The sequence below is a fragment of the Numida meleagris genome, chromosome 16, assembly GCF_002078875.1.
Source record: "Numida meleagris isolate 19003 breed g44 Domestic line chromosome 16, NumMel1.0, whole genome shotgun sequence".
NCBI lineage: Eukaryota > Metazoa > Chordata > Aves > Galliformes > Numididae > Numida > Numida meleagris.
The window spans coordinates 2,261,237-2,287,624 of NC_034424.1; the positions used below are offsets into that span (position 1 = coordinate 2,261,237).

Below are 26,388 nucleotides of genomic sequence, written 5' to 3' on the forward strand. Positions count from 1 at the left end.
GCAGCGGGGCTGGTCAGCCTGGAGGGGGACTGCACCCTGGGGAAGGGGCCGATGGGGGGATGGCTGAGCAGGGAGAGCTGCGCGTCCATTTGCCGTCGGGAGCCGCGCGGGGCCGGGGAAATGGTGGCGTAGATGGCGCTCGGGGCGGACTCCTCGGTGGAGGTGGTGGCGGTGGAGGCCACGCTGATGGTGTCCTTCTCGGAGTGGCTCGGAGGGGGCGTGGGGTTTCGGGGGGCCACAAAGAAGAGGCCTGACTGGGAGGACTCGGAGGAAGGGCGCTTGGGTTTGTCCTTCCCTGGGTTTCTGTGCTGGGCAGCGGAGGGATCCAGCATCTGGGGGGCTGTGGGAGGAGGGGGAGGCTTGAAGTTGGGGGGTTCCTCCGGGAAGGACGAGAGGTCATCCTGGCAAAGCAAGAACAGAGCCAGTCACCCACCCAGGGCACCACTAAAGTGGCTGGTTTGCACAGAAATATCTTTCTGATGGTACTGGCAATATGACTCACAAATGAGGACAATTAGGGGACAAAAACCACCCAACTTTTGCCTGGTGCTTGTAAGCACAGATGCAACTCTTACTCAGAACATCCTGAATCCTTCTTCCAAAGCAGTTTAATCGCTTTACTTCAGCAACTGCAGTGGCACCAGGGGTTGGTGATAGAGCAAACTGCTACAGAACCCGGGGCAACACTGAGTATCATCAATAACTTCAGGCACAGCAGCACGGCGTGCTGTCTTACCAGCGAGATGTCCGGCAGCGTGTTGATGCTGCTCTGCTGGCAGTCTCCACCTCCCTCCAATTCTGATGTGTTCTGGCAAGGCAAAGGCAGAGAAAACCTGGTCACAGCAGCAGCAAGAGATCACTGGAATGCCAGCGCAACAGGGAACGTGCAGAGTGATGAAGGGCATTGCCTAAACCCCCTGCAAGCATCCTTCACCCACAGAATCACACACCATACAAGCAAACAGCACTGTTGGGAAACGGCCTCTCCCAAGTTAATAAAGTGCCCTGAATGTGCTGTGAGCCCGGCCTGCAGGGCATCCTCCTCTGCAGCAAGGCAGCGGGCTCCTCTGCACCCAAACCTCAGCTCCCTGTGTTTAATTTGGAGGGAGGGGAGGAACGAGCTCTGAGGGCTGCAGGTTCAGTCCCTGGATCTTCCCCGGGAGACGAGCAACGAAAAAGACAAAATTTCCCTCCTCCGCAAAGCAGAGCAGTCAGTCTCAATGCAAACAGAAGCTGCTGCCACCGTTTGAGAGTCAAAATGTCACTAGAAAATGTCAGAACACAGCTCAGAATGTGTCCTGGCTGGAGAAAGACGGAGAAAACACCCAGCGTGCTGCAGGTCCCCAGCACCTCCAGGACCCGAGGGGACCGCTGCTGTTCAGCGGGGGCTGCCTGCCTCCCCACTGCATTCAAGGGGCTGTGTCCTCATCTGTGCTGCAACGGGCAGGGCACAGTTTGTGTTTAACTGCGTGTTATTTATTGCAGGATAAACAACTGATTAGTTGAAAAGCTGGTGCATCTGCATTTTGCCCATCTGCTGGAGGCTACTGCTGTGCCTGGGAGATGGTAGCGTCCCAAAATAGACACGGGAGACAATTAAAAGCATTAGAGAAGCAGCAAAAACATTGATGCAAAGTGCTTTTATCTCCGTGGCTTCAGAAGGAACCCTGGAGATGGAGAGCTCAGGGAAATGGCTTGTTCCAAGAGCAACAGGGAAACGACCAGCCTGCGAGTCTGCTGCTTGCTCTGATGAGGGCTGATGTTGCCACCAGTTCAATCCAGTGCAGAGGAAGGTGGCTTTTGAAAGAGAAAAATCCCCTCCCCACTGGGTTACTGTGGCAAGGCAGGGCTGAAGGCAGCTGTGGCAGCAGCAATAGAACCAGGAGGCTTCGGCCGGATCTGGTGCACCACAGGGCTGTGAGAATCCAAGCTCTGCCATGATAGCACATATCTGAGGCTGGAGGAGGAGACAGGTAGGGCTATTTCAAGAGCAGCCCAACTAAAATGATGAAGAACTGCTCCTGCGAGCCCAGAAGGACCACGCTGGTTTGAGTGCCTGGCACGAGGGCAGGGCAGGGCAGGGCTGACCAGCTTCAGGGGAACCTCATCTCTGCCCCTGAGCTCTTCCTTCTCCAGCTCTGCCTTCCCCAGCCTCAGCCTGCCTCCAACAGTTTCCATTTGCAGATTATGCGGTGGAGAAACCACCCCCCCCCCCCCTCCGGGGAGTACAGATCAGCCTTTAATTAACCTCACCGCTCCAAATGAGTCCCTTATTTTCCAGTTACTGCTAACAAGAGCTTTGCAGAGCCACATAGCCCTACTCCCACAGGGTTTAGCTTTCAAATAACTGCGCCAGCTTGAGCAGCAGCCCAGCTTTCCCCCTCTCCCCCTCTCCCATGCCTCTGCAGGGTCTGAGGATGGAGATGGAGGAGCCTGGGAGCCCAGGTCTGCAAAAGGCCCAGGTGCTGAGCACAGACATCTCAGACTTTGGATGCTCTGGGGGTGACACGGCAGCACAAAGCACACAGCAGCCGTCCACATGGGATGATGGTGCCTGTCCTGGATGGGTCAGAGCAAAGCGGGAGCTGGCACAGCCCTGTAATGGGACAGGTGGGGCTGGAGAGGCAACTGGTGCTGGACCCACAGAAAGTGCAGCAGGGCCCTTGTTCCTCTGCTCCCATTCTGCTCTCTTTGGGGACATGGAGACCATCTGCTGGATGCCAAGGAGGCTGCAGACTCTTGTGCTTGGGGTTCACTTTCCAGAGAGAGGAACAGCTCAGGACTCCACACCGCCATCCTCTCCTTACTGCTGGAGACAGGGAGCACGATGACAGAGGCTGACAAATGAGCTGAGTTACTGCAGTGCACCCAGTCCTGCAGCTTCGTGGAGCTGGGAGCGAGCCAGCTTGTATGGAGTCAGGCTGTGGCACTTGGATGGCGGTGTGTTTGGATGGCGGTGTATTTGTTAGGAGGTAGCGGAAAGGAAAAATGAAATCAACAGAGATCTCCTTAATTCCTTAATCCTAACAATGAGGGCTGGGGCAGGTGGCAGGAACAAAGTCCCTTAAGGACTGCCTTGGTTGCAAGCAAATTAGAAATTCACGCTGCTCTGATCAGACAAGCTGCATCACATTACTGCGGTCTACAATTAACCTCTGCTTTGTAGGTCTCATCCTGAGATCAAAATCCCCCATTTACAGCGGGTGGTGATGATACTCAGACAACCAACCAGTGGGTGGCACAATCAAACAAGACTTAGTCTTATCTCCAAGCACCCTTCAAGAATCCTGGGATAAAAGCACTTCATGTCACGTCCTGATGGGTCCCGGCCAACCCCATACTGGCTGTTTGTGGCATGTTTGCCCACCAACCCAGGATGGAGCCCGCTCTGGTGTCACCGACTTTGCCCGTGAAACCAAAGAAACCTGTGTCCCAAAGGATCCCTCCTCCACAGATGCTTGTAGAGACCTTTTCCTTACAAGGTCTGCAAGGAAAACTCTCAGACATCAGTGCTGTTGGGCTTTGCAAAAGCCCAGCCTCGAGCTGCCGGTGGCACGTGGGGCTTTAGTGCAAGCAGGATGCTGGCACCAGTCGGGTTTGGCTCACGGCTGAGCCTTACCCACGCTGCAGCCCTAAAACCTACAGCCCTGCAGAGCCACGGGAAGGAAAAGCAGAGCTGGGAGAAACGAGGCGGCTGCTGGCGTGGCTGAGATGCGTGCTGGCCCCTGGAGGGGTCTGCCCCCCCCCCGGCCCCATGCACATCACACGCACTCACAGCCCACCTGCTATGGGCCCAGCGCTCCCCACCCCCACCGGCAGCCCCTACCTCCATCAGGTCTATTAGCCACAAGAGCCGCTCCTGGGGACGTGCGAGGGGAAAAGCAGATGAAAACAAGCACAAAAGCGAAAACAGAACGTCAGGGAGGACGCCGAACCAAACAAGGCAGACAAGCAAATCCCAGCACAACGGATCCCTCCTCCCGCATGCCCACACCCTGCAGTACCCACACCCAGCTGTGTCCGTGCTGAACGTGAAGGCTGCCGGGGAGAGCAGCAGCAGAGCAAGGTTTGCGAGCTCTGTGCCTCTTCCCTCCCCCCTGCTAGCTGAGATAAGCATCCATCCACCCAGAGCCCCTCGCCAGACCTCTGCCCATGGGCTGTGCTTGCCAGGCCCCCAAAGCACAGCTCCAGCCGCCCCGCACGTGGGCTGCTCTGCTCGCTGCCAGAGGAGCAGAAAGCCCCTCATCATCTGTTCTTTCCAAGAAGGTTTTAATTTCCAAGGTTGCTAATGCATTTATGATGAAAGGCATTTTACAGCGAGGAAATTAATTTCGGGTCTGCGCGCCGGCACGCTCTGGGGTGATGGCGATGACTTAATTAGATGGTGCGTGCAACGAGGGCCTGGCAGCGAGGCGTGGGAGTGCTGCTGCTCAGCACTGGGGAGCGGGCAGGGGCTGGGGCAGGGTGCAGCTGGCCTGAGTGCTGGGCCCACTGGGACGGGAGCAGGCAGCCTGCCCCTCTGAGGAGATGGTTTAGAATGGGAAACCAAGAGCTGGCAGGCGTGGGGCGACAGTGGAACGTTGCAGGGGTTCCTGCCTGGCTGCAGCCCACACTGCACAGTGGAAGTCCTGGGTGGAAGCAGACTTGCTCCCTCCCTGAGGACAAAGCAATGCTCAGCCCCTGGGGGTATCATGTCTCGGGGGCATGGAGCACACGTTGCAATGTCACCCTACAAATTACCCCCTTCCCAGCACTCCTTCCAGCTGGGTTAGCCCCCATCTCTCTGCTGCAAGGCAAATGGATGGGGCAAAGGACTCTCAGAGCAAGGCTGTGCCCTTTTTAAAGCCAGCACAAAACCATCACTTTCCTGCCTCTCTAGGACGCTGTCTGCTTTTCCCCTGCCTCTAAAAGCAGGGTGCTGTGATACAGCCTGCAGCCAGGAGAGGTGAGTCCCTCACACCCTGTAAGGGGATAAGGAAAGCTTTGGAGGAATCCCTTGGGGAAGCAGACTGCACGCTGGGGAAATGCCTTGGGAAATGCCTTTAGGGACGTGAAATCCCTTAAGGGATGTGAGCTTGGTCTAGGGCTGCCGGGAGCAGGAGCTGAAAGGTGAAGGAACCGCTGGAAGAGGCTTACCCGGGCTGAGCTGACGGTTGTAGAGGTGAAGTGGCTGCTGGAGGAGGAGATGGTGTCACTGTAGGACATCATGGAGTAGGAGTCGGTGCCGGTGCTGGGTCCCGCAGGCTGCCGGGCTTTCATGGACTCGATCTCTCTCTTCAGCACCAGGTTGTCGAAGCGATCGAGGTCTTGCGGGGAGATCACACCCCGCACCTCCGAGAGCAGCGAGAACTGGGCCAGGCAGACAGACAGGCAGAGAGAGGTCGGAGCCTGACCACACTCCCAGGATGTGACGACCCATCCCAGCGCCGCTGCTCGGGGCTCACCTTCGCGTGCGTGTTGAGCAGCTCGAAGAGCGCCATGACCAGAGCATCCACGGAGATGTGGCCTTCCTTGTACTCATCCAGGTAGTAGCCCATGGTGGCCCGCTCCTGCTCGTTCAGCAGGTGCCTCGCCTGCTCCTCCAGCATGACCCGGGTCTGGTTCACCATGCTGCTCAGCGTCACCTGCGAGCCAGCCAGGCCCCGGTAGAACACGGGCTGTGGAAGAAGACGGGAGATTGGCTTTGGCCTGGGACACTGAGAACTCAGCGGCCGACAGCAGTGCCCAGAATGGTCCCAGCGCCCACCAGCCCCAGCTGCCTGCTGCTCTCACATCACCTGCGGCAATGCTGGGAAGCAGGAAGGAAAAGCAATGCTTTGGTTACCCCAAGGAGTCACCAGCACAGCCACCTGCTCCGTGTCTGAGTAACTCAGCCAGGAGATTATGCATCAGTTGAATAAACAGCTTCCCAGCTCTGCTCAGCAGGCACGGACACTGCCCCCTGAGCTGCCACTGAGCTAACAGCAGGCTGCATTTCTCCCTGGCAGAGCTGGGGGAACCGATGCCATGAGGGAGGGCTGAGCTTCCCACCTTGGGTAACACGAACTTCTGTCCCAGCCACAAGCTCCAAGCAGACTCCGGTGAAGAAGGAGTCACCAACACCAAAGGGGTCTCAGAGACATCTGGCTGCTTTCTCCTCTGGGAGGGATTTCTATCTAGCAGCACTGTCACACTGCAGGGGTATGAGGCCATACAAGACCCGGGCTATCCCAGGACACTAGAAGGAGCTGAGGCTGGGGAGGTGTTTTGCCAAGCAAACAGCATGAAGCCATTATCAGTGTGAGCCACCTGCGAAACCTCACGGCTTCATTTCCATTTAAAAGGAGCACGCTTTGCCAAGGGTTGCTTGGACAGGGCAGGCTGAGGCAGAGCTGCAGGCACAGCGCTGGGCAGGGTCCGGCTGGCTGCTTCCCTCCCATGGGAAAGATGATGACGGCTATTTTTTTAGGAAGGGCTGTGGCAGCTCTTACCCTGGCTGTCGCCTCCGCAGCGTGATCGCCCACCACCCTGCGAGGAGGGAGAAGATCAGTCAGCACCGTGTGCCCATCACTCATCACCTGTTCTACACCCTGGATGCCCGTAAGCTAATGGGGGAAAGCTCCCACGATGTCCAGCCTTGATCCACCGTGTAGAGGTGCTGTCTGTGAGCACCAGATACGGCAGCCACACAGCTAAGCACTGGGGATGCTCCCAGAGACAGCTGGCCAAGGCGTGAGGCTCCCAGCATCTCATGGCAGAGGATGTGGTGCTGCTCTACACCCGCCCTACATCTCTGCGCAGCCCCCATGGACTCTGCACCAGCTCTGCGCTCTGCACCCCTGTGGGGCTGTACCAAGCACTTACCCCGTGGAGCTGACGAGGGTCTCCCCGATCTGGGAGCTCGCTATCCACCTGGTCTCGTCCACGGTGGTGCGGGCATGGGGCAGCCTCCCGATGTCCTTCACCGTCATGATGAGGTGGCGGGAGGACTTGAGCAGCTTCACCGCCTCGTCGTGTGGGATGCTGAGGAAGCTCCTGCCATTCACCTCCAGGATTTGGTCTCCTACCTGCAGAGCAAGGGCAGGGTGAGGCTGGCAGGCACCGTGCGCGTTCCTTTCCCACTGAGGAGGAGCTACTCAGTCTGCCCCACCAAGCTAGGGCCACAGCAACTGGAGATATAACAGAGATGAGGGAGAGGATCCAAATGCTGCTGGCTGGAGACCAAGCCAACAGCCAGTAATGGACCTGGCTGTGAAGCCTGGAGGAGCTATTTAGGATCCCAAGTCAGGCTCACCTGTCAAGTCCCCTCCATTAACTGGATTTGCAGACCCCTGCTTGATTAGGAAGAACCCCAGTGAATATACAGCCCCACACTTCCTGCTGAGCTCCAAACCTCACATCCACGTGCAGCATGGAGGGTTCACTTGAGATCCTTCCCAGAGCCTCCAGCTCTTTGCGTGCTGTGGGATGTGGGACAGCTGGGGGTTCTCCTCTCCTCTCCTCCCATTTCCTCCCCAGCTGCTCCCACGAACTTTCATTTTGCAGCCAGGCCTTTGTTGTATGCTGGGGCTTCCCGATAGTCAGGCCGTGTTCAAAGCACAGCACGCATCTGGCATTTTTCCCTTTGTCCCAAGTGCTCTCTGCTTCTAGGGCATTCCGCGCACTTCTCACTCCCATATCAAAATTCACCCTGTTTCTGATAAGCCACCTCTTTGAAACTGCTCTTTCATATCTTTGCTTAACCACAGGCTTCTGCTCAGCTCTGTCAAAATGCAATCTTATTTTCTTTATGCCGCAATGCAAGCAGAACGAGACAGTTCTTTAAATAACTCACCCCATCTTGGAGGAGAAAAGGAGAAAAGAGGGAGGGGGGAAGAGCTTCTGAGGCTGAAGGAGTAACACAGAGAGTCAATATAAACTCTGCAGCTCAGTCTGTCTCATTCTGCTGCTGGCTCGAGGAAGCCTCAGAGGACTGGGGTTAATTCTCAAGACTCTTCCATTTGCTCCAGCAGGACACAACCCACAGCTGCCAAGCCACCTGCATTGGGCTCTGACCCTGCTGGCACCCAAGCTCCCCCCAGCACAAGCCAGAGCTTTGCTGGAGAAGCCCTTGGAGCCGTGATCCATCCAGGGGCACAGAAAGGCTGCAGGGCACCGGGCACTGCTCTGCATGCAGGTGAACGTGGAGATCTTTCCGCTTCTTCTTGCAAAAATAGATGCAGAGCTAGCGGATGGCACAGGATCTCCCTGAGAAGCCGTAAGGAGACATAGAAGGAGTTGGAGAACCTGAGGATTACTGAATAGCCTGGAAGTGGGAAGGAGAGGGGAAGAAGATCCTAGGATGCTTTTTTTGCTCAGAGAAGCCATGGGTGCCCCACCCCTGGAGGTGCCCAAGGCCAGGCTGGAAGGGACCATGGGGAGCCTGAAATGCTGGGGGGCACCCAGCCCATGGCAGGACATCAGAACAAGGTGATATTTAAGGTTCCTTCCAACCTAAGCCATTCTATCATTCTATGCCTGTAGCAGCAATGTGAAAGCAAGGCCAGTGGAGAGTCAAGATCTACCAGCATCACTCAACTATTTGGGTTAGTTCAGGCAGGAAGGAGCTGGTAAAGGTGCTCTGAAGAAGCAGGCAGGACCTTGGAACTGGCCAAGATGTGAGGAAGCCTCTGAAACAACCAGAGCAGACACAGCTGAAGGAGCTGTGCAGCTCAGCACGCAGCTGTGATTTGAGAAGGACCGAGCAAACCTGCAGCAAAAAAAAGTGTGATAGGAAACCGTGGTGAGAAACGTCTCAAGAACAGCTCTAAAATGAGGGTAATGGCGATACCCAAAGGCGTGACCTTGCTCTCAGTGCATCCCCTGGGTACATCCCTGCCTGGCCAGCAGGAAGGAAAGAAAATGGAAAGTTCCAGAGAAGGGAAACGATGCCTCGTGGCAATGAAGGTGCCCGTGAGAGGACAGATCGAAAAGATTAGGCCTGATCAATTTAGAGAAGAGATGACGTGTCGGGACTTGATGGAGCTCTGTAAAATAATGGTGGCAACAAGGAGAAGCCAAGGGCTCTTGTTTGCCCCATGAGCGCGTGGTGAGGCTGGGAAGACATCTCCCACAGCTCCTCAGTGCACTAGGCAAGGCAACGGGAGGGACTTTGCTGCAGCACCGAAGCCACCAAAACCCAAATTCAATTAGGAAGTTTTATTGCGGTTATGAATCTTTAATAGTTTCCTATATCGGGGATTAAACTTTCATGATTCTTTGGTCCAAGGCAGTTAGATTTAACGCTCCGCTCACTCTTCAGCTTCTCCCCTCGAAAGCAAGCCAGGAGGAGCTGGCAAGCAGGGAGACAAGAAATCTCTGCTCTCCCATGCTCAGAGCAGAGCCCAGCACAAGGCCGCCCCAACCTGCTGCTGCCTGAGCACTGGGTGAGAGCAAGCAGGCACAAAGCACAAGGAAGCGAGCACCTCCCTGGAGGGGGAAAGAAGACCCAGCAAAGGTAACTGCTGCTGAAGGGCAGATAAGGAATCACTGGGCAGCCTGAAGACTGCAAAGCAGCCTGCCCAGATGATGCAGTGAATAAAAGAAGGCACAGTCAGACACAAAGCAGCTCTACTGGAAGACACAGAAATGCCATTGCTCTCAGTGTTCCAGGGAGAGGTTCTCGGTGATGCCTGCCTCCAGACTGGGGACACTGCACCGCCTCCAGTGCTGCCCTTGGTGCAGAGGTCGGGCCCTGTACATGCAGCCATGCACCTCCTCCCTGCACTCTTTGCTCTGTGGCTCATTCCCTTTCTTTTTCATGCGTTGTTTTGCACTATCTTCATTCGTCTGCGGGCCTCAAAATGCAAGAGGCAGCTTGGTGAACGCCGCCGACGATGTAAAATCATTCACTTCTTATTTAGAGCCTGTGTTTTTTCTCTCCTTCTCTTGTCTATGGGTGCATATGGATCATAGCAACCCCCTTCTACCCCAGCCTCTGTGCTGCAAACCCCATACCGAGCCGTTTGCTCAAAGAAAGCTACCTGAAATCTGCAATGCAACACCGGGAAAGCAAACAATACGAATGCAGAAGAAACAGGGACGAGCGGAGCCACGGGCAGCAGCAGGGCGAGCTCATCTGCCACGCACACCAGGAGGAGCCCAGAGCCCAGAGCTGGGAGCACGCATCCTGCCAGCCCGCGTCCTTCGGCCTCACGTCTCCAACGTGCCCCAAGAAAACGGGCTGTCAGAAGTTTCAGGAATGAATAAACATGAAGGAGGCCGAGGCCGAGGGGGGAATATTTAATTCCGGAGCGGCTGCAGCGCTGCAGCCCGTGTCCTGCCGGCAGCTGCTGGGCGTTCCCCACGTGGGGTCACTTTGGCTGCCAGCAAATAATGCAAATAATTTAGCAGATGCTTTATGCAAAACGATGTTGCCGAGTCTTGGCTTCTTGGCTGGCTTTGTTTTGCTCATCCCTTTGCCCCAGAGCATCTTTCTTCCCCCTCGATGCTTACAGGACGCTGGTGTGCCAGGCTGCTGCCAGGACCATATACAGGGACCGTCCATACCCAGAGCACCCACACCAGTTATGGTTATGCCAAACATGGCATAAAAGCAGCCAAAAGGAGAGGATAAAGACATGGCTCTATGCCAGAGAGAGATTTCCTAAGGTCCCTACCCCATCAAGAGGCCAACGCTACCAACAAGGGAGCCAGTGCTGACTGCAGAGCTGAACTGGCAGCACGCTTCCCAAGGTCACTGTCAATCTGTGACAGCACACAGAGCATCCCTGGGGCTTGGGGACCAGGCACCAGCTTCAGCAGCTCATTAAATGGCGTTTTATTCTCTGTCCCCAGGGTAACACCGAAAAGGGCTGTAACTAATTACCCACTGCCAAAACAATTCCGATGTATGTGGTGAGCAAAAAGTACATCCTGGCATCAGAGGCAGCAGCTGAAACCCCCAGAAGAACCCACTGCTTGAGAAGGCAGCTCCAGCCAGCTCCAGCTGAGCCCACACAGCAAAACACAGCGCTCCTGTTTTGGAGAGCAATGCATTCTCTGGCAATCACGTTTAGCATCAGTTCTTCCCTCCATAGGAGAAGCAGGAGCCTGAGGAGGATGAGTAAATGCAGAATTGTTTGGGTTCCCCCAGCAAACATCTCCCTCTCTCTCCTCTGTCTATAAAGAGGACTGCAGTGAGCTCAGCGCCCAGCTGGTGCCACCAGGTGCCCACATTGTTGAATACTGGGATTATCCCCCAGTGTTCAGCAGTCCAGCACCACTTCAGTGCACTGAGGGAACGCTAGGGAGTTCAGTGTCCATCCAGACAGACTGACACGAGGAGCAGGGAAGGAGCTGGTGCTCGGAGCCCACGGGATTGCGCTGCAGAAAGCAGAAGTGCACGATGCGATTGCACAGAGCATCCTTTAGGAACCCGCCTGGAAGCCACACCAGGTTAGGCTGCTGATTGATCACCCCGAGGGTGACCCTGCTGCTTCTGCTTGCTAGGACACGATCCTTGCAAATGCCAGCACTGCAGGATGAAAGCAGCACACACCTGCTTGCACCACGGCGAGTCCGGCCGCCTCACACCGAGCAGCCAAGCACAGCCCTGCAGGCACAGGGAGCACCTTGTGCACACCCTGGCCCCAAACCTAGCAGGGTTGGATGTGAGATGCAAGGAGAGGGCACAGGACCAAGAAGGCTAATGGAAAATGCTTTCCTGCCAGCTCAGGGAGGTGATGGTGACTTTCTTCACCTGCCATCCCCAGAAATGCAGCACTTGCCTTGCACTGATAGCCCCGCAGCTGTGTGCCAGCACTGCCCCGTGCTACAGCTGGAGCTCTCCATCCCTCCCCAGCCCGCTCGGCTTCACTCTTACCTTCAAGCCAGTGCTCTCCGCCTCGGACCCCTTGTCCACGCCGGTGATGTAGATGCCCAAGGAGTACTCTGCCCCTCCTCGGATCATGAGCCCCAGGGACTTCCCCTCGTTCAGGACCAGGTTCACCTGCAGAGGAGGAGGAACAGACACTCACACGTCACCCGAGGGCTGCCCAGCAGCATCGCAGCTCCGTGCCTCCGAGCACAGCCGTGTCCTTGTGCCGTCACCAGGACTCCCAGGTGTAATTCTCCCATGGCTCCATGGGCTTGTCCATCCACCCAATAATTACCTGCATCCATCCAGGCTGGGAGCAGCCCAGCTCAGCTTCCCCACGTTTCCGTGTCCCTGCAGGGAGGGCAGAGAGCAGGGCCGAGCAGGCTGCCTACCCCCAGCACAGCATCTGCCCGTGCAAATCAAGGGCATTTGAACCCTTTATTTGCATCAACACGTTGCTCTAATAGAACAATTACATTATAAAAAGTTTAACTGCGTTGCTTTAAACCAGAACAATATTCAGCTTTTCCAAAATCCTCCCCTTTTCCCCGTCTGCCCTAACAGCATTCAGGGTTTCCCTCCCACTATAATTTCTGCGCCATGCCTTCGCCATGCATTTCCAAAATTCCCCATTTTTCATTTAAATCCACGTGGCAGAAATGCAGCAAAGCACACACGACCACGGCTCAGAGTGAAAACAGCCCGGCGCTGACCTCACTGCCCCTCCTTCTACGCATCCCTCAGCTATAAGCACATTTGCCAGCGCTGCTCGAAGCTCAATCCAAATATTTCCATTTCCTTTCAACACCTCCCCGAGGGGCTTGGGGGCTGAGCTCTCCCCACCCTGATGTCATCGGATCCAATGAAAGATTCTCAGCACAGCGCTGCTGCAGGTGCTGCTTCATGTCTGCACGCACCAAACCCGGACTCGAGGAGCAGCAAGCGGAAAGCAACGCGCAGAGCCCGAGCAATCAGGGTCTGAAAGGCCTCCCTCCCTGCAAGCCAGGGAATGCTGCTGGGATGCTGTGGGGTTGGCACCACCTCCTCAGCTGCCCCACGCCCAGGGCTGTGCCCCATTGAGGATGCCTGCTGGACCCATAAGCCCACGCTGCAGGGCGGGATGGGGCTGCGGAGCACAGGAGGCAAAGAACAGAACTGATCAGGGATTGGCTCTGAGCTGATTCTCGCATGGGATTTCTTTTCTCCGGGTGCATGAGATGACCTGCAGTCAGATTGAATTCCACCATCGGGAAAAAGCGCTTTGGGACACGAAGTGCTGCACATCAGTACAACTCAGTCGTGTGAGAGACTGAGAAGGCTTCACCCACGCCGACAGCTATTTCCATGCCACCACTGTCACAACAAGAACAGCACTCAGGGGCTCGCAGCGCTCGTCTTCCCTCCTGATTCCCAAGGAAAGCGCTTCCCAAGCTGCCTCACATCCACACAGCACGATGTGTGAGCACAGCTCTCAGGGCCAGTGCGGGACCCAGCAGGGCTGGGAGCAGCAGGAAAACTGCAGGTGAGTGGGGAGGTGACCACGCATCCTCAGCAGCCCGGGCTGCAAACCCCAGCAAGGCCAGAGCAGGCAAACTGCAAGAGATGCGGGGAGCAGTGCGTGGAAAACATCACTGCCATCTAACAGAAAGAAATCCGTCCTCATCTCGCCTGCATCTATTATCCTTCATGCTCAAGTAGTCACCATCAGCCTCTCACAAACATCCAAGCCATGCAATGATATCACAGATGTATTTCTCCTTTTTGGATTTTTTTTTGTTTCGGTTTTTTTTTTGGTAATATAGCTACTTTTGAATACAAAGCTGCCTGGAGGCAAAGAGACATTCTCTTCTATGCTTATGTTTTTTCTTTCTTCTCCTGCACCAAAAACATAAAGGAATAAGCAGTTCCCCTGGCAATCAGCACATTAGAGCAAGGATTCAGTCAATGAAATGCCATTTCTTAGGGAATTAGCAGCCCAACATTTGCAGAGCATTTTTTCCTCCTCCCAGCTCAGCAGCACCTATGGGTTTTTGCTGGCTGATGGTTTCCAAAGTGCTTTTAATGAAACAAGCTGTCAATCCCAGAAGCACAACAATGACAATTCACAGCCTAAGTGGTCTTTGCTATTGTCAAAACCCAGAGCGTGCGAGTCTGGACAGATCATAAACATCAACGGGAACGGCCTCGAGTTGCACCGGGGGCAGCTCAGGTTGGATCTTGGGAAAAATATCTCCTGCAAAAGAATGGTAACGCATTGAAACAGGATGCCCAGGGGGTGGCGGGGTCTCCGTCCCCGGGGGGTGGTTTTAAGAACCGTGCAGCTGTGGCACTGCAGGACGGGGTCAGGGCGCACGGTGGGACTGGCTGGTGATCGGACGAGACAACCTTAGAGATCTTTCCTAACCGTAATGATTGCACGATGATTGCTCTGAAGCTCAGGGTGACCGCAGCAAGCAGGTCCCGTCTCCCCAGCAAGGAGCGGGCGTGCATGGTTGGGGTGGTGCTGAGGGGCTGTGGCCTGATGGCTGCAGGGACATCTCAGCAGCGTTCTGCTGCTCTTTGTTTCCAGCTCGTGCCGCCCACCGCCCCTGGCTACTTCACCTGGGGGGCCCGAGGCAGGCAGGGACATCTCCGTTGCCTGATGAGCGTGGGATGCCTCTGCCAACCTTGAATTTAACCTTGCCAAAACTGGAAGCATCGCCTTAACTACAGCAGCGCCGCAGATTCGCTGAACTGTGGCAACGCATTAACAAACTTTCTGGTTTTACATCCTCCTGCTGCAGGGCTAAAATCCGATCCGCTGCACTTCCCCAAACAGCGCCTGCTTGAAAGCTTTGGCATATGTGTTCCAGGACATTCAGATCAATGAGAAATAGCAGAGGGGGTGGGGGGGGGAAGCACGCACTAATCCCCAGCCTCTCCCTTAGAAAGTGAAAACATCCAGAAATCAAACAGCCCTCGGGGGCACCTGTCAATTCCAGCTGACTGTGCTGAATTAACCAGGGGTACGATGCATTCATTTGCATGATATTTGTGAACGGAATGATCCCAATTATAGCAGCAATGTACATACAAACATAATAATAATAATAATAGAAAAGGTAGAGGCAGACCATTCCCCTGTTATGGGACGGGTTCATCTCTCGGGGGTGTACGGTAAAGTCAGGACAAAGTGATTCTGCTCATTGGTGCCTGAGGCACAGGCTCTGCCCCGTGGCACAGGCACTCACACCAAATAACCCCTCTCCATCATGGATCGTGATCATGGTGGGGTTTGCTTTCACTGCCAGCTGGCAAAGCAGGACGCTTTGGACACAGAAGTGCCCTGGTCATTTAAGGGTCGTGCCAGGGAGCGGAAGAATGAGCAGAGATCAGGGGAAAGCCAGGCAGAGAGCTACTCCCAGCTTGGCAAGGAGCTGCTGAAGGCAGCATGCCACGAGCTGGGAGCGCCACGAAGCCTGGGCATTGCAGGCTGGCAGATCTCCCCAGTTCTCTGCCACAAAAAGGCATCACAGCAACGGCACCAGAGCAGCACAGCCCAGCACGAGGACAGCCCCTCCTGGGAGCCACATCCTACAGCCAGGTCCAGGCCTGAATGTGTCACATAGGGCAACCCGGAGACGGGGCCCCTCGCACCTTGGGAGTGAGTTGGTGCAAAAGCATCCAAGCCCTGCACCACATCTCCCTGCACACCCGACACTGGAAAGGGGCTCACACAGCTGCAGGCTTGCATGCTGATATCCAGCAAGCAGCAAAGGAACGACGTGCAGAGCAACACCTCCTGCCTGCAGCTTCAAAGAGCCTATCTGCTCTGCTGGGGCTGCATCAAGGTGACACTGAGAGGTAGGGGGTGGGGGACATCAGCAAGCCAGCAGCAGTTGCTTTTCTCTCCTCTTTAAAGTAAAAAATAATAGGCCCTACTCCCTTGTGGCCAGCATGAATATTTCAACAGCAAACTGCCTCATCCTGTATTAGATTTTCCCCTCTCTGGCTGAGGTGGGAGCCTCCAGCTTACAGCTCCCTTACAGCCTTCCCAGGCTGAGCTGAGGACACACATTCGAAGTGCAGGGGACAGCCAGAGTGATCTCTAGATGACAAGATGGAAGTGTGGAGGCTCGGGTAACTCCATGCCTTTAGGCTGCTCACTCACATGACACTACCTGAATATCCCATAAGCAGCAGAGAGGCAATAGCATCTCCTTCTTGCACAGGACCAACAGGTTCCCTATCCACCACCTCGCAGAGCATCTACCCCTCCATCCCAAGCCTTCCCAGCACACAAGGAAGCAAAAATCGCATGGGCGGTGAAGGCGGTTGGCACCTGCATGGCAGCAGGTAACTTAGGACGGGCCTGTGCTGCTCCCCTTGCTCACCTTCTTCTCATCTCCCTCCTGCAGGAGCTGGAGGTGGCTCCTCTTCTCGCCGTCCCTGCGCAGCGTGCTGTTCTGGTGGTGTGGCAGCCCCGTCGGCGGGGACACACTGCGGCCCTGCGGGTCCACCCAGGTGTAGATGTGGTTGGTGACATAGCCCCCCGGGATGCGTCCCACCGAATGGACAGACAGGTTCAGCTTCTTGCAGCCTTTCAGGACCTGGGAGAGAAGCCAGAGAGAAGAGGGGGTGAATGCCTACGGATGGGGAAAGACAATCTGCCCTGGGGCCCCGGAGTGACACGGCTTTGTCCTTCCTCGAGGCTGAAAGATGTCAAGCTACTCTGCACACCTACAGAATGTAATGAGCAGCAGAAGAAGCCAGTGAAACTGCTTGGATTTTTATGTTCTCTTGAACTACAGTGGTGCCCAGGCCATGCTGCTGTCGATGACAGAGGAAATACGCTCTCCCCATCAGCAAGTGAAGGGCGGAAGAAGCCATGTATAGTTGTGGCTGGGCAGCAACATGCCTGGAGGGAACCCCAGCGTGGGCTGAATCCCGGAGTGAGCCTTCTCTGCAGCCTCTGAATGGGCTCAGTGCTTGGGGACAGCAGCACTACTGGTCCCCCCAGCCTGGTCCCAGGCTCCATCTTTGGCAAGGCTCCTGATGCCTTCAGCAGACACGGACAGCACTCCCAGAAATTCAGCCATCTAGAGGCTGGCAACCCTGCCTGCAGCATAGGGGTTCAAGCTGCGTGATCTTTGAGGTCCCTTCCAACCCAAGCCATGCTATGATTCTGTGATCTCACCATCTGCCCTCCCAGAACAAGCCAGCAATTAATGAGCACAGCCATTAACAAATACATAAATCTATTCAGGACAGCATGCACCAAGATGGCCTTGAGATGCAGATAAAGCCATTTGCAGTGCTCCCCTGCCTCCCCACCTTTCACTGCGAGGAGCTGACATCGCTTTTATTAAAATAACATTAACATTATAGGAGCTCTCCGGGGACAGCTGGAAGTGCTGATCCCTCCGAGGCCTCAAGAACATCAGCGCTCAGGAACTGCTCTCAGAAAGGAGCTGCTTTGTATTTTTCCATACGTGCGTCCTTCTGATGAGCTGCCCCTGCAAGGTCTCCTCTCCGCACTGAGCAGAGCAGCTGCCGAGCAAAGCTCGTGACAGTGAAGAACTAACGCCGGCAGCTCTTGGGCAAAAAGGAATGTCATCAGAAATGCTGGGCTGGCCGGGTCCCAGCTCCAGCCTGGCATCACTCCTGCTCCTCCCTGCCAGTGCTGAAGGATCCAGCTCACATACAGCAGCTTGGCTGCCAGGCCGTCATATGCTCCCAAGGTCACCACATGCCTGGAGAGCTGAAACGAGGGCTGTGAAACCTGCAGCCCCATCAGAGCACTTCTATGTCCCATAGCTTCCCCAGCCACGGGGGCTGCACCGCCCCATGGTGAGCTCAGCCTGCGCCTCCCAAGACATGACAGGACCCCAGCAGAGCCCTCAGCAGCATTACCCAGGATAGCAAAATGCCACAGGTAGCAGTCAGCACCTTGGGCAAGGGGATTGCATGCACCCTCAGTATGTTTGGAGAGAACACCAAGCTGGGGGGAAGTGTGGATCTGCCTGGAGGTAGGAAGGCCCTACAGAAGGATCTGGATAGGCTGATCAATGGGCTGAGACCAAAGATCAAGTTGAATGGGACGAAGTTCAACACAAAGAAGTGCTGGGTACTGCACTTGGGTCACAACAAGCCCAGGCAATGCTACAGGCTCTGAAAAGATGCGTGAAGAAAAAGGACCTGGGGGTGTGAGCTAACAGCTGGCTGAACATGAGCCAGCAGTGAGCCCGGGTGGTCGAGAAGGCCAATGGCATCGTGGCCTGTGTCAGCAGCAGTGCAGGAGCAGGATGGGATCTGGAGCACAAATGTGATGGGGAGCAGCTGAGGGAGCTGGGATGGGTCAATGTGGAGAAGAGGAGCTCAGGGGAGACCTCATCACACTCTACAACTCCTGAAAGGAGGCTGTGGTGACGTGGGGCTTGGATGAGAGGTGATGGCCTTATGTTGCTCCAGAGGAGGTTCAGGTTGGACATTAGGAAAAACTTATTCCCCAAAACAGAGGTCAGGCATTGGAACAGGCTGCCCGTGGAGGGGGCAGTCACTGTCTCTGGAGGCGGTCAAGAAACAGACGCAGCAAACTTTCCAGGGATGAGAGGCCAGGGATTTACACGGGGCTTCTCACATCCCCTTGCAGCTCTGCTGGTGAGGCCACAGGAGATGGGTTCTCCTGCAGCAGGGAGATGTTTTATGCATGCAGGTGACAGCCGAGCACCACGGGGACAGAGCAGCCTGGGTGGAAGAGGAGACACAAGAGCAGGAGCTGGCAGGGCCTGGGACCCTGCTGGAGCACAAGGATGGCTGCTTGGAATACCCCTGCTTGGCAGCACTGAGATTTGTCCCATGGCATGAGGATCCCTGGCCCCGTTCATTCTCCATTTCACTGAGACCCTGTGCCAAAAGGCATTGCTGCTTTATGGGTGGTGCAAAGCAGACATCACAGCACTCTCGGTGCTGCTGCCCAGGTCACTGGAGCTCGGGTCAGACTGGACCACGCTCATGAGGCAGAGTCCTATCCCTGCAGCCCTATTCCAGTTGAACGAAGAATGAAAAAAAAAACAGGAGAGAAAGGAAAAAAAAAAAAAGAAAGAATTTAGTCCTGCAATCCCAGTGCTGCTTTTGCTAGAAGCAGCCAGACCCAATGGGAATCCAGCACGGTTTCAGCTTGAGTTCTGATGAAACTGCTCTGTGTGCCCTTCCCTCCACAGGCACGAGGCTCCCACTACCAACTCACTGCTGACTCCCTCCCAGTTGCAGCATTTTGCAGAGAAGTTAATTACTGGAGACGGCAAATTAATCAGCCTCCTCCCACCAGCAAACACATCTGTAGAACACCCTGTTGCCTAGGCTGGATGTTTAGAGCTATATAACATAATTGCCAGCAGCACCAGCCCCTGGCTCCTTCCAAAGGAAGGGAGGGGACGTTCTTTTCCAGCCCCAGCCTTCACACACGTAGCTTAAGTGAGAAGGTATTGAAGCCTCTGTGGATGTAGCTCCGAGATCCAGCCAGCAAAGCACATTTGTAGCTGAATTTATTTATAAGAACAGACTCGTGAGCTTCCACCAGCTTGAGAAGATTCTTTATTTGTACTTTTAAGATAAGCCTCAGCTTGTGCCAGCTCAGGGGGTAAATACACTGGCTGCAGAGATTCCCCAGCTGGTGGGACCTGCAGTTTTAGAAGCCAAAGCCCAGCCCCTGTGCGGGGAGGAGGGCACGAGAGCAGGGATGAGGATGGAAGCAGCATTCTCCCTCAGCTAACGGCACACATTCCATAATGAAGCACAGCAGGCACAGGAACGAGACCTGGCGCAGGCCTATGGAGCCCCAGCACATCCACACAGCGAACCAGACCTTAACGAAGCACTTGGCAGCAGAGCTGCAGCATGAGGCATCCGTGAGCCAAATGGGAGCAGCTCCCATAGCACGGCCAGAGACAGAGGCACCCCTCAGTGAGCTCTGAGTGGACAGGGTGACTCTCCATCTTCCTGCATGGGGAGAACCTCTCTCTCCTCTTTGCTCTGTTCCCCCCTGCACTGAGCAGGACCCCCAGGGCCCGCCCCCAGCACTGCAGCTCTCAGCTGGATGCTGGGCTGCCCCAGCAAAAACAGCTTCGGGATGAGGTGGAGGTTGAAGGCTTCTGATAATAGAAAGTGCTTCGGGTGTAGAGATACTGCATAAATGGATCTGGGGCCAAAGGCACTAATCTATCCATATAGACCACACAGGCAGCTTCTTCAGCAGGGAAAGGAGTGCAGAAGGGCCATATATCCATGGCAGAGGACAGCATCCATTTTCCAGCTGCTCTCCCTGAATGCCAAGCAACCAGCAGGAACCATTGCCCAGCCCCACCACACTCATTTCTCCCCCCGGGCCTGCTGGAACATGCTTGCACACGACCCCAACGCCCACCTGAGCATGGCTTTAGGCCAGCTGCCCCAGCCCTCGGTGCAGGTCTTCACCATTGCACTCCTCCTGCAAGCCATCAGGCTTCTGCCCCGCGGGGCTCATGGAGAGAAAGGACGGGCTGTGGGTGGGATGCACACAGGGAGAGCTGCTCCCCCCAGGCACACGCATTCTGAAGCCCAGCGATTCCAGAGATGCCCCCTCAGCAGCAGCATCCAGCCTGCAAGCTCTTGGCAGAGCGCGTTGTTTGATGGGCGCACTAAACCGAACCCATTTGCAGTGGACCATTAAATAAAATAATTCCACCTCCTTAATCCCACTGCGGCATCAGCACAGCCCTCACCTCCCCAGGGCCCTGCAGCACATCGCCGTGCTCCGCTCCAGGCTCAGAGTGATTTGGCTTTGCCTCATCTGTTACTCATGTGAAGACCACGGTGTGAAGGCTGTAACGCCGGCACCTCAACGCTGCTCTCACGCTGTGGAGGGCTTTCCCCTTCTCCCCTTGCCCTTCCCACTCTGGGGGAGCTGGAAAGCTGAAGGCTGCGTAAAAAGCATCTCCTGGGCCTTCAGAAATCCCCCGGTAGGAACATAGATGTCAGAGCTGAATGGCAATTAATCAGCAGCGCTCCTCTGGCAGCCTGACTGAAGCGCCCGTCTCGTACGGATGCAGCCCACTCGCTTGCCTCCGCCGCTAATGAAATGAGCAATCCATTCCGAGCCATTCTCTTAGTGGGTAGATCGCAGTTTGAAACAAGCGGCATTAACTCGGAGCCATCCTCCCCCTCGCTGCAGAAGCAAGCTGCTTGCTTCCAAAAATAATCGACTTGGGGCTGCTCGGGTAGCGGGCATCCAAGCGCTCGCTCCATCTGTGAGCTGCAAGGGTCAGCGTGGGGGTTATCCGTCATCAAAGCAACGCACCAGTTCCAAAAAGTAGCAAGGTAGAGGCTTGGGGGGAAAAAAAAAGAAACAAAAAACCCACAAAAACACCCAAAAAGCAAAACCGAGCGAAGCGTTAAGGGGAGAGGAACGCAGAGATGCCACAGGAGGGAGGCAGAGGGAGCTGCACAGCGAGCTCCAGCATCACCGAGGGAGCGAATCGCAGAAGTTTGTCTGAACGCTGCCTCCTGAGCGAGGCTGGGATGCTCCCCAGCCTTTGAGCTTGGTTTTGCTCAGCCCGGCTCGCTCCCAGCCGAGCGGCAGCGGGGATGGAGCGGTCCCTGTGGGCGCTCTGGGGGGTGGGGGCTGCGGGGCCCGGGCTGGGACCTTACACGGGGAGATGGAGGAGTGCCGGGTGCACGGCTCCTCTGCGGGCAGAGAGGAAGAGAAGCGGTGCACGGGCAGAAGGAGGGGAGCAGAGGCACCCCGGGTGGAGTGCGGGATGGGAGGTGGGCACAGAGGGATGGAGGGGTGAGGTGGACTCCTCGGCAGAGCAGACGGGACCCGCAGGAGGCTCAGCCCAACCGCTCTCCCTCTTGCAAGGCAAAAGGGGACAGCAGTTTGGTTTTCAACGAGAGGTGCTTATGCAAATCGATGTAAATGGATGCGTAATTGGGACGGCAGGCAGTTAGCCCCGGGGCATCAGGAACCTGCGTCCCCGTCACCTGGGAAGGGCAGAGGAGAACTCAGCTCCAGGGACACCCCGCTGGCACGGCCCCCCCCGCAGAGCCGGGCACTGCCCCGTGCACCCCTCGCACGGCTCCAGGCGGCCTCAGCAGCAGCAAGAGCTCCGCATCGCCGCTCCGTGCTTTCCGAACAACAATCCAGATAAAAGCAAACTCCTTTCTGCTCTTTCCCCTGCGCGCCAAGAAGCAATAAATAACACAAGCAGCGTCCGCAAACCCCATACTGCCTGGAGACGGTTAGTTACCCGGGGAAAAAAGAACTCTGAAAGAATCCATGAGGGTAAATGAGCCGAGAAGCAGCGCTGGCACAACACAGAGCCCCGCACCTCCCCGGGGCTCAGCTCCTGAGCGCAGCACCCGGGCACTGGGCAGGAGCAGAGGAGCTGCAGGCAGCGGTGACAGCAGCACGCACTGCGCCCACCGCAGCCACATGGCTCCAGCAGACACGCTGTCAGCTCAGGAGAGGGGATTTAGAGCCCAATAATTCACCGAGGAGACGTGGCATTGAGGGAAGTGTCAAGGAAATCCATCATCCTCCCCGAGGACAGAGGAGCAGAGTAAGAGATACTTGAACTCTCGGGCTGTGCCGCACACCGGTGCTTTTGTTTTCCTCTAACGGAGGGATGGGCTTTGTCCTTTGGGTTATCTTTGTGAGGCAGAACTACTTATTTACAACCAGAGCAGCAAATCCCATTTATTGTACTCTCAGAACTAAGGATGCCCCCAGCAATACCGGCCCCACTGAAGGAGCCAGTGAGAGCATCCTCGCACTGTGAGCGGAGAAAATAAGGACCTCAGCCGAATCTCCTGCATCAGTACAGCACTTCATGTCATTAGGGCTGGTGGAACGAAGGGAAGCCCACCAGCTTCCCACTGAGGCATGCAGCAGTACAGCAGCCAAATCCCCGCTGCAGCAGGGCCAGGGATGCTCCATACGCACACGCTCACCCCAAGCCACCTCGCACACGATATTAATTTGATAGGCTCAATTAGCTCACCGCCAACCCTCGGCCCCAGGGCACCATCAGCACCACTGTGACAGCACCAGGAGCCCTTCCCTGTACAGAGCATTGCAACGATTTGAAATGCAGATGCCTCCAAGTCCCAGGGTGAGCTCCTCCCTTCCCCCTTTTTTCCCTTGTTGAAAGCAACAAGGCTGATACTCTTACAGAACCAAGGGGCAAGGCATTGCCTCCCCATTCTCCACTCAGGACCCCATTCCCAGGGCGCAGGGGGTTAAAACCCCAAGGAACCGGGCTGCATCCATGCCTGCCAGCTGCTCCATGGCACACGCAGCACGGTGTGGGATCACCGACGACAGCAAATAAGTCCCACAATGATAATCAATTAATTGGCTGTCAGAAGAAGCACTGAAAATACAATTTGCTTTTCTGTAAGCTGCCCGGAAGGTGGAATTGTTCTCTGCTCAGGGCTGCACATCTCTGCCATTTCTCTGCATCTTCTGCAAGCACCTCAGCTGCTCTGGACAGAACATTACAGCTTATTAACACAAACTTTCAGCACTTCTGCTGCAATCAGGTGCACACCGTAGCAAGGCTGATGGAAGCCAACTGCCTTCCAAAGATACAGCAGACAACACAAGCTCTGTCCCTTACGCCACATTTCAACTGACAGTGATCTTTGTCTGAAGTGCAGTCCTGAACGCCAGGATGATGGGGCCCTAATTGTAATGGAGTCATTTAATTTTGAGTTGGATGAAAGAGAAAGCACCAAGCAGCCAAGCCGTAAAACACTGCTGCTTGCATAAAGGTTACCAAGGCGGTCATTAAGTGAATTGATTTGGAGTGCTTAGCTAATCTTGTCATTTAAAAAGAAAAGAAAAAAAGAAATTGTAAGTGGATCTAATTTTCACTAAAATACCTACGGCCCCATCGCGCTGTGCAGAGCATCCCCACGCCGCTCTGCCGTGCCCTGCAGCAGGTTCAGGGTGCAGAGGAGCAGGGGCTCCTGAGCTCTGCCATCCTCTCACACCCCGAGCATTGAGCTCTGACAGCCCCCCCCCCCCACACACACACACAGCACCGTGCTGCCCTGCACAGCAAGGCTGCCACAGACGGACAGCTTCACACTGCAGGACAGCTGAGGTGGAAACGCAGCACGAGGATGTGTTCCTTTGCAGAGAGCCACAGCATCATGGCACAGAGAAGCAGGCAGGCAGCGCTTGGGAGAGCACCGCACAGCTGGGGGTTTGTCTCAAGGAAACCCAAGCTTGGGTTCCCCCACCAAGCCACAAAGTTTGCGCTGCTCTGATGGAGCATGAGTGTTTGCAGAGCTGTGACACTGACCATGAGCTGAAGTCCCAGGGTCACCCTGCAGCTCCCCGTGGTCACAGCACCTGGACGTGACTTGGTGCAGGAGCTCCAGCGCAGCTCGAGGACTGACACAACAGCTGTAAGAAGTTGAGCTCCCAAGCAGATGATTTTTAAGCTGTTCAGATCTCAATGGTAAAATATAGCTCCTGTCACCAAGCAAGCCCTTATCAAACCGCGTCCTACGGGAATTATTTCTGCGCAGGAAGCACTTAGCTTCACACAATATTAATAGAGCCTAAAAGGCATCACGTACACTGTATTAGAGAACAAACTAAGAGTTATTATGTGAATTACCCGGCGCAGTGGGCTGAATTAGAGATGAAGTCATTCAGCAGACATGAGAACTCCTGACACCTGGTTCCCCATCGCTGCAGACAAAATGCGTGGGGTTTTTCTTGCAGTTTTAAGAGCCAGAAATTGCAAGGCTAACTTCCAGAAACTTACGCCTTTCTCTTTCTATCATTAGAACAAAACAGCAGCGAAAGCAAGAATTCCTGCAGACTTTCCCTCGGGTCTCAGGATGGCCAGGATTGCTGCCAGGCAGCAAACGAGCCCTTGCATGGAGCACAGATTGAAGGACAGAGCCGGGAGCTCACAGCCACACAACTTCAGCGCGCTGCTGGAGAAACACACCGCCCGGAGCAGGCTGCGGACAGAGCAGCTTCAGCTTCTCATGGAAGAATTAAAGCACAAACAGCTGCAGAATGGTCTCATCGCCCCACACCCCAGCCCTCCATGCACCGCCTGCAAGCTGCAGCCCTGAAGGCTGATTCCCCAGCTCCGTAGGTTTGTGGAGCCCAGCAGCCACACGATTGTGGCTATGCCCTTAGGGAACGGCTTCGGGTCATTCACACACGGACTCAACCTCAAGATACCGAGCACCAGGTCCAAATACACAGCTGCCAGCAGCCCTACACCTTCACATCAGAGCTTCTCCCCCTTCTCGCTGGTCTGGTTTGGGCACTCTCTAGCTCGGTTTCTCCTCCTTTGGGCGCAGGCAGCACGGTTCAGCAGCTGAGTGCATGCTCTAAGCGCAGCTCCTGCAAATTTCCAACTTCCAAACGCTTCCCGGACTGAAGAAAGCGACACAATGGGCGCTGCCACATCGCACAGAGACGTCGGGAGAAGACGGCAGCGGCGCTCAGCCCCGAGGGTCGCGCGATGCGGTGCGATGCCACCGCCGGGAGCAGCTCCGCACCGCGCCCCGACCTCGGGACGAGCCCGAGCCCCGAGCCGTCACCGCGCGGCCACACGGGGCCGGGGGGGGGAAGGACAGCTCCGGGACGCGCGCACCCCGTCGAGCACGAACCCCGCGTTACCTTGACTGCCTCGGCGTGGGTCACTCTGTCCAGCGGCTTGCCGTTCACCCCCAGGATCTGGTCCCCGACGCGCAGCCCCTCCCGTTCAGCCAACGAGCCGGGTTCCACCAGCGACACGTAGATCCCGACGCCGTGCTCGGCCCCGCCGCGGATGCTGAAGCCCAGACCCTCGTGGGCTTTGCTCCGGCGCAGCGTCACCTGGCGCAGTTCGCCCGGAGGGGGCGGGGGGCGGCCGGGGGGCGGCAGGTAGGGCCCCTCGGCCGTGTATTGGTCGAAGAGCAGCTGGTCGGAGCGCGGCAGCACCAGGCGCAGCAGAGGCAGCAGCTGCCGCCGTCGGGGCCCGTCGAGGAGAGCGCGGAGGGAGCGCACCAGATCGCAGACGTTGCGGCGGCCGTGGTAGGCGTTGAGGCAGAGGATGAAGCGCTCCCGCTCCGCTTCGCTCAGCAGCGCCGTCAGCGCCTGGTGCAGCCGCCGCACGTTGGCCGACAGCGGCCGCAGCGCCGGCCCCGCCGCCGAGCCCAGCGAGCCCGACGAGGACGAGGAGGAGCGCAACGAGACGCCGTCCGGCTCCGCGCTCATCTCCACGCACCGCACCGCACCGCACCGCACCGCACCGCACCGCACCGCACCGCACCGCACCGCACCTGCCCGCCCGCTCCCCCAGGAAGTGACGCGTCCGTCGTTGCTGGGAGACGGTTATACAGAGCGGGGCCGCGCCCCCCCCCCTCAAGCCCCGCCCCCCGGCAATTAGCGCGGCCCTAATTACCGCCCCCCCAGCCCGCGAGGGAGCTGGCGTTAGGCTGAGACCTGCGTGCAGCTCGTTGTATGGATGGGCCGCCCTTGCTGTGGGGTGAATGGGATGGAGCCGCTCCTCGCCCGT

The 26,388-nt window shown here is 56.2% G+C and overlaps 1 protein-coding gene and 1 long non-coding RNA gene across 2 annotated transcripts in view; both read right to left on the reverse strand.

The window, feature by feature from the left end:
- WHRN (whirlin) overlaps positions 1–26,177 on the reverse strand; it is a 29,174-nt gene extending 2,997 nt beyond the window's left edge. Inside the window, exons 1-10 of the mRNA XM_021414153.1 lie at positions 25,509–26,177; positions 16,210–16,425; positions 11,843–11,968; positions 6,844–7,046; positions 6,471–6,507; positions 5,445–5,657; positions 5,137–5,349; positions 3,827–3,859; positions 737–808; positions 3–401 (exon numbers count right to left, since the gene is read on the reverse strand). Of these exons, the coding sequence (XP_021269828.1) occupies positions 3–401; positions 737–808; positions 3,827–3,859; positions 5,137–5,349; positions 5,445–5,657; positions 6,471–6,507; positions 6,844–7,046; positions 11,843–11,968; positions 16,210–16,425; positions 25,509–26,087 (2,091 nt within the window). The 5' untranslated portion in view covers positions 26,088–26,177. The remainder of the gene's footprint in view (positions 1–2; positions 402–736; positions 809–3,826; positions 3,860–5,136; positions 5,350–5,444; positions 5,658–6,470; positions 6,508–6,843; positions 7,047–11,842; positions 11,969–16,209; positions 16,426–25,508) is intronic.
- LOC110407049 lies at positions 24,415–25,495 on the reverse strand. The gene is made up of 2 exons (XR_002443693.1): positions 24,634–25,495; positions 24,415–24,557 (listed from the first exon to the last, which is right to left on the reverse strand). It is a non-coding gene; the product is annotated as an uncharacterized LOC110407049 (long non-coding RNA).